Genomic DNA, 1,482 nt, shown 5'->3' on the forward strand with positions numbered 1-1,482 from the left:
TTTACTGATGGTCTGATTCAGCCGATTTGTCTTCAGATGGCTAGGGAAACTGGGAGCGAGATCACATTTCAGGAGGCGGCCAATGTGGCCCGCAAAGTTGAGATGGTTCTGTCATAGGGAGGTGGTCATGGGTCGGATAAGAGGCCCCGTCATTCAGGCAGATTCAGTGGTACCTTGTCTGGAGGTAGAGATTCGTACGGTAGAGGCCATCCTCTTAGGCCCTTTCAGTCAGCTCTCTAGGTCTCTCATGGTACTCCAGGTGGTAGTGGTTCTCAGCCATATTATTCTGAGCAGCAGTCCATCAGTGCACCACCACTTCAGAGCTTCAGGGGACGACATTCAGGTTGACAGGTTCAGCAGTCTCCGCAGCCGAGGGCTTATTATAGTTGTGGTGACCCAAGTCACATTGTTAGATTTTGCACTCGAGCTTCGGGTAGTTCTCAGCAGCACGGTCCTCATCTATGGTTCAGGCACCAGTTGCTCCACAGCCTGCCCATCCAGCTAGAGGCGGGGGTGGAGGACGTAAAGGTGGAGGTAGAGGTCATAGAGGTGGATCTCAGACCGCCAGAGGTAGGGGTCAGCCAGCAGTCGATCGTCCCAGGGATGTGATTCAAGGAGGTGGGGCCCATCCCCGATGTATGCTTTGTCAGCCAGGCTAGAGGCTGAGTCATCCGATGATGTTATTATAGGTACTATTCTGGTCTGTGATGGAGATGCTTCAATGCTATTTGACCCTGGATCTACGTATTCATATGTGTCATCCTATTTTGCACCCTACCTGGTTATGCCTAGTGAGGGCTTGAGTATTCCTGTGTATGTATCTATACCAGTGGGTGATTTTATAGTGGTTGATCGGGTTCATCATTCCTGTGTTGTGGTGTTTAGGGGACTTGAGACCCGTGTCGATTTGTTGCTCTTAGATATGGTAGATTTCGACGTTATATTAGGGATGGATTGGTTGTCCACGTATGATGCGATCTTGGATTGTCATGCCAAGACTGTGACTGTAGCCTTACCAAATTTGCCCCATTTGGAGTAGAGAGGGACTCCTGGTCATTCTACCTGCAGTGTTATTTCATATGTGAAGGCTCGGCATATGGTTAAGAAGGGGTGTTTGGCCTACTTGGCTTATTGATTCAGTGCTCGTAGTTTGTGAGTTTCCTGAGGTTTTCCCATCAGACTTGCCAAGGATGCCACCCGATAGGGATATCGATTTTTGCATCGATTTGGATCCGGGCACTCAGCCCATTTCTATTCCACCATATTGTATGGCCCCGCCAGAGTTGAAAGAGCAGTTGCAAGACTTGCTTGAGAAGGGTTTCATTAGACGTAGCGTAATGCCTTGGGGTGCGCCGGTTCTATTTCTGAAGAAAAAGGATGGTTCGATAAGAATGTGCATTGATTACTGGCAATTGAACAAGGTTACAATTAAGAATAAGTATCCACTGCCGAGGATTGATGATTTGTTCGATCAGCTTCTGG

General features: G+C 48.6%; 1 protein-coding gene across 1 annotated transcript; it reads left to right on the forward strand.

Moving 5' to 3' along the window:
* Positions 1-634: 634 nt before the first annotated feature.
* Positions 635-1,039, forward strand: LOC138889581 (uncharacterized). Its single transcript, XM_070172912.1, has one exon. The coding sequence runs from the start codon at positions 635-637 to the stop codon at positions 1,037-1,039; it is 405 nt and encodes a 134-aa protein (XP_070029013.1).
* The last annotated feature ends 443 nt before the right edge of the window (positions 1,040-1,482 follow it).

The sequence above is a fragment of the Nicotiana sylvestris genome, chromosome 4 (assembly GCF_000393655.2).
Source record: "Nicotiana sylvestris chromosome 4, ASM39365v2, whole genome shotgun sequence".
NCBI classification, from domain to species: Eukaryota; Viridiplantae; Streptophyta; class Magnoliopsida; order Solanales; family Solanaceae; genus Nicotiana; species Nicotiana sylvestris.

Excerpts from the sequence above, each read along its gene's own strand:
- LOC138889581 (XM_070172912.1), top strand. The coding sequence starts at position 635 with ATGTATGCTTTGTCAGCCAGGCTAGAGGCTGAGTCATCCGATGATGTT.